The following is a 5,939-nucleotide window of genomic DNA, read 5'->3' as shown; positions in this document are numbered from 1 at the left end:
ACTGCACTATTTGCACAGTAAATTTCCTTCTATATATACGAACGCAAACGTTCGTTTGTAAACACACTATCCTTCTCCTTCAATAACACATCCTCTCTTCTTATCAGTATTATCTCCTTCGTACGGGTATAAAATTTTGCTTTATTTAAATTCCTGTGATATAATAAAATTCCAGTTCTTTTTATAACAGATGTCAAATTATGAAAGCCCCAAAGCTGTTTTCAAAACAATACCCAAAATAGAAAATTTGACTTGTCTGGATGAATAAGTAAAAAAAGGATAGAATTTAGATCACTAAGCATACGGACACCTCATAACTCCATCCTGAACTTATCACATACTGTTTACCTGCTGAAGAAAAAAATCTCTCAACTCTTGCAACAAGGAAACAAAATATACATGTTTCTAATCAGAGTATAGGAGAATCAGATTTATGATACATTTTGAATACAGTTTCTTTGTTAGATTTTTTAACAAATGGCAGGAAATATAATTATTATCCGTAGTAATCTTATCATTTGCATCTCCATCTTTTTCTAGCTAGATAAAATGCCAGCACATATACGACTTTCTAAAATTCAAATCCTAAAATTGCAATCTTCTATTAGTATATATAGTGGTATCAAACTGCTGATAAACTAAACACACACAAACGAGAAAACAAACAAGAGACAAACACAAAGCAAATGAGTTATCATCGGCAAACAAGAGGAAACAGAGCACTCCCCTCTGTTTCCACACTTCTCCTCAGTATTCTCTTCTTCATCTCCAAGCCATCTAACGCCCAATCTTCTTCTCCAGTGTTCGCATGTGACGTCATCACAAACCCTTCTCTAGCCGGTTACGGATTCTGCAACACGGGTTTGAAGGCCGAAGCCAGAGTCACCGATCTCGTCGGAAGATTAACGTTGGTGGAGAAAATCGGGTTTCTTGTGAGCAAAGCTACCGGCGTGAGCCGTCTTGGGATTCCAGATTATAACTGGTGGTCGGAGGCACTTCACGGTGTCTCTGATGTCGGAGGTGGTTCTAGTTTTACCGGTCTAGTCCCTGGTGCCACTAGCTTCCCTCAAGTCATACTCACCGCTGCTTCCTTCAACGTATCTCTCTTCCAAGCCATTGGCAAGGTGAAAGAAACTATCCCCCACAATGGAAGATTTTGTTTCTTTGGTTACAAGTAATAGACAACAGTCCTTTGCACGCTTCTAGTAATATTTTCTATTTATGGCATGGTTTAAGGTTGTGTCGACGGAGGCGAGGGCAATGTACAACGTTGGAGCAGCTGGATTAACGTTTTGGTCACCAAATGTAAACATATTCCGTGACCCGAGATGGGGAAGAGGTCAAGAGACCCCTGGCGAGGACCCGACGCTCGTAAGCAAATACGCGGTGGCTTATGTTAAAGGTCTTCAGGGTACTGACGGTGGAGATCCTAACCGTCTAAAAGTTGCCGCTTGCTGTAAACACTACACCGCCTACGATGTTGATAACTGGAAAGACGTCAATCGTTACACTTTCAACTCCGTGGTAAGAAAACGAGAACATTTGTATCCTTATTGTTATTGGGTCACACCAAATACATTTATATCTTCTTTGTGTTCGATTAGGTGAACCAACAAGATATGGATGATACATTTCAACCACCGTTTAGGAGCTGTGTGGTTGATGGAAATGTGGCTAGTGTCATGTGTTCTTACAACCAAGTTAACGGTAAACCGACATGCGCTGATCCTGACCTGCTTTCTGGTGTGATTCGCGGTCAATGGAAGTTAAATGGGTAAGATTTTTTTACATGGTTTCAAACTGTGTAGGGTTTTTTTTCTTCTGAATACAACCGCATGAAACATTTGTCTTGGCCCGTAAATGTTAAAGAGCTATTATACATAAGTTTCCATTGCCTCTAAATTGTCAAAAAAAAATTATCAAGGTTAATCTATTTTTTGGGTTTATGTTATTAGGTACATTGTTTCGGATTGTGATTCAGTAGAAGTGATATATGCGAGCCAGCACTACACCAAGACTCCAGAAGAAGCTGTTGCCAAATCTATGTTGGCAGGTTTGGATTTGAATTGTGATCATTTCACTGGTCAACACGCAATGGGTGCGGTCGATGCCGGTTTGGTAAACGAATCAGATGTTGACACTGCAATTTCAAACAACTTCGCGACTTTGATGCGTTTAGGATTCTTCGATGGTGACCCCAAGAAGCAGCCCTACGGCAATCTTGGTCCTCAGGACGTTTGCACAGCTGAGAACCAAGAACTCGCTAGAGAAGCGGCAAGACAAGGCATTGTGCTACTCAAGAACTCTGATGGCTCGCTTCCGTTCTCACCTTTTGCGATTAAGACGGTAGCAGTTATTGGACCAAACGCTAATGTCACCGATACAATGATCGGAAACTACCACGGTAAAAATTAAAATTAACTCAAGTGATATTTTTTGTGTCCACGATTTAGACTTAGGCTTGAATCTTTAAAAACGATATTGTTTTTTAATCTTCTTCAGGCGTACCGTGCAAGTACACAACACCACTTCAAGGACTAGTGGAAACGGTGTCGGCTACGTATCAGAAGGGCTGTCCTAACGTGGCGTGCACAGAGGCGGATATAGATTCAGCTGCTTCTTTAGCGGGTTCAGCTGATGCGGTTGTGCTAGTGATGGGAACAGATCTATCCATTGAAAGAGAGGACCATGACCGACTCGACTTGCTCCTTCCCGGAAAACAACAACAGCTTGTGACTGAGGTGGCTAAGGCTGCGAAAGGACCGGTGGTGCTAGTCATCATGTCCGGTGGAGGATTAGACGTTACTTTCGCCAAGAACGACAAGAAGATCACAAGCATCATGTGGGTCGGGTTTCCTGGTCAAGCCGGTGGTCTCGCCATTGCTGACGTCATCTTTGGTCGTCATAATCCGAGTAAGAAAGACAATGTTCTTCTCCATACTAAACCAACCGGTTTGGTTTTACGATTATAATTCGCTGACTAACCGGTAGCTTTTGTATTTTTGTTTTTGGTTTAGGCGGAAGATTGCCGATGACGTGGTATCCTCAGTCGTACGTGGAAAACCTTCCGATGTCAAACATGAACATGAGACCCGATAACTCTGCCGGGTATCCGGGTCGAAGTTATCGATTCTACACCGGAGAAACAGTGTACAGCTTCGGAGACGGCATCAGCTACACTCAGTTCCACCACCGGCTTATCAGAGCTCCAGGGTTCGTCTCCCTCAGACTTGATGCGAGCCACCCTTGCAGGTCTTCAAAGTGCCTATCGGTGGACGCGACTGGAACGTACTGCGGGAAGACCGTGGAAGTCCAGCTTAAAGTAAGGAATGCGGGAATCAGAGAAGGAAGCCACACAGTGTTTCTGTTCATGACGCCACCGGCTGTGCACAGGTCGCCGGTTAAGCATCTGGTGACGTTCGAGAAGGTGCTTCTCGGGAGGACGGAAAAGGCGGTGGTGAGGTTTGAGTTGGATGTGTGTAAGGATCTGAGTGTGGTTGATGAAACAGGGAAGAGGAAGATTGCTTTGGGGGAACATGTTCTCCATGTCGGAAGCTTGAAGTACTCCCTGTACATTACGATCTGATGTGATTCAATTTGTTTAATATTTGTGTTCAATGTTTTAGTTTCTACAAGAAATGAAAATTCGTTGAAATAAAAATGTAGAGAACGTTGATTGTTTCTTTTTCTTCTTCATATTTTCACTCATCAGATTGCACAGGTTCGTTTAAATTAAAGTGTTATTTCTTAACTGAACCTAGGCCCGGACGTTCGGGTACCCGTTGGCATTCGGATCGGGTTTTTCGGGTTTTTCGGGTTTTCGGATTTTCGGGTTTATGCTTCTAGGTCTCATACTAAAATTTTATTAGTACGGATCGGGTTCGGATAATAACACTTCGGGTTCGGTTCAAAATTGTATTGCATCATAAAACCCATAAAGTAATCATATATCGTGCGAATTCGGGTTATATCGGTTCGGTTCGAATATAACCAAAGTAAAAAACAAAATTTAAAACATAAAGAAAAACATCTAAATTAAATAAAAATTAATCTATCACATATAAAATTGATAAAATAGTAATAAAATGTTAAATCAAGCATGAAAATAAACATCATTTGTAAACAATATGTATTGACTTAAAGAAAGTAGACTTTTTATTTCAATGATCAAATTATAAAATACTTATTTATAACTAATTGTGTACTTAAATCATTAATTAGAATTTTAATATTTATTATTATATATAATATTACCACAAATATTGAATTTAATAATTAGAATACTTATATATATTTCAAAATATTTATATTGACTATTAATTTCGGATTTTTTGGGTTACCCGTTCGGGTTCGGTTAATAACACTTCGGGTTCGGATATTTTTTGTACCACCCTACAAGATCCATTCGGATATTTTTACGTTTCGGGTCGGATAACGGGTCGGGTTTTTCGGTTCGGGTTCGGTTCGGATTTCGGGTTCCGGATTTTATGCCCATCCCTAACTGAACCAATGGAACCAGGACGAACTAATTTTAATAGATTAGTTATGAATTTGGAGGCTATACCTGTGTCCCAAGTAACCTGGAGGTTACACACATATCTTATACAAGAATTTTTTTCTTCTTCTTAAAAATCATAATTTTTTGAGTTGTCTATGTATATATAACCTCTAAAAAATTGAAGGGCAAGTCCAATGTTACATAGGACTCTACCCAGAACTGGCCTTTGGCTCTGTCTGATTCCTTATCAAGTAATCAACCAATTTGACAATTGATCAATCCTTCAAAATTGTTTAGACAACAAAGCCGTATTATATTTCCTTGGTTTTATCCTCAGGTTGCAACGTGCACATTTCTTCAAATGATAACCAATGAATATTGCAGTAACAGCCATTAGAACTCTAGTTTTAATTTAACATATTGTTTTGGGTTTTATTTTTGATGTTCTCTTTGATAATTTGAAGAAATCATTTATGTGTTTCAGTGTTTGTTTGGAATCCATGCTTTATGAATTACATGACGTTTATTCACTTACAGAGAATATTCTTACGAAGTGTCATTTTAGGTGATCTCAACCATGGAGCCATGGAGTCCATTAACATTTTTTTTTTTGTTCTTCTGTTTCACCTATATTTTATTCATGTCTAAGTAAACTAGAGAACACCTCTAACCCCTTTTCCACTAGCTCTTTGTTTTTATATTAAGGGGAATTGAAAAAACACACTTTAAATATGGGCTATAGGATGAGTTGGTAACCTACAGATCTGAAAGTTTAACTAAAGAATTCTTTTTGTATAAATAATATTTGAAGATTTCACCATTATCTGTAGCTTATAGAGTTTACAAAAAGAGCAGATGAGATCGAACCATTACTCTATCTCTCTCTCTGAATATCATGAGTTGTTTTTTTTTGTAAATTTAAATTCATGATTCTCAAAGGTATGTAGGTAATATAAATTTGCAGTAAAAGAAAAGAGTTTTCATATAAAAAAATAGTTGAATAAACTTCTATGGAACCAGGTAAAAATAATAATAACTAGATTTTGACCCGCGCTTAGAAAGCGCGGGTTTGTTTGTTTTTCATTTATTAATCGAAAACTGATTTACAAATTACCATTATTTTTCATTTCGAACCATAACAATTGAGTTTTTAGGTTTTTATCATTTGTTTTTTTTCTCTTCAAAATATGGTATTTGTTCGAAATATGGTAGCTGTTCTATAATAATGTTTGAGTTTTAAAATTTGTTTTCATATCTGACCTAGATTCATGTTTGAACCTATAGACCCGATACATTGTATATAATCCTGTTCGGATTTAATGAAAAATTTGTTAATTAAAAATCCGATATAACCCGGTAAAAACCTAAAAACTCACTATTAACCCGCGATCTGATACTATTGATCCGATAACAAAATATCTTATAGTACTTTTTTAAAAAA

At 38.1% G+C, this 5,939-nt stretch overlaps 1 protein-coding gene across 1 annotated transcript; it reads left to right on the top strand.

Annotated features, from left to right (window-relative positions):
* Nucleotides 1-593: 593 nt before the first annotated feature.
* LOC106298743 (beta-D-xylosidase 3-like) lies at nucleotides 594-3,632 on the top strand. Its single transcript, XM_013734891.1, has 6 exons — nucleotides 594-1,124; nucleotides 1,237-1,524; nucleotides 1,605-1,774; nucleotides 1,956-2,404; nucleotides 2,503-2,913; nucleotides 3,018-3,632. Exons 1-6 carry the CDS (start codon nucleotides 687-689, stop codon nucleotides 3,584-3,586), a joined length of 2,325 nt encoding a protein of 774 aa, XP_013590345.1. The 5' UTR covers nucleotides 594-686; the 3' UTR covers nucleotides 3,587-3,632.
* Nucleotides 3,633-5,939: the final 2,307 nt, after the last annotated feature.

The sequence above is a fragment of the Brassica oleracea genome, chromosome C6 (assembly GCF_000695525.1).
Source record: "Brassica oleracea var. oleracea cultivar TO1000 chromosome C6, BOL, whole genome shotgun sequence".
In the NCBI taxonomy this organism is placed as follows: Eukaryota; Viridiplantae; Streptophyta; class Magnoliopsida; order Brassicales; family Brassicaceae; genus Brassica; species Brassica oleracea.
Note: the sequence above shows the minus strand (reverse complement) of the source record. Positions and strands in the feature narration are given on the sequence as shown.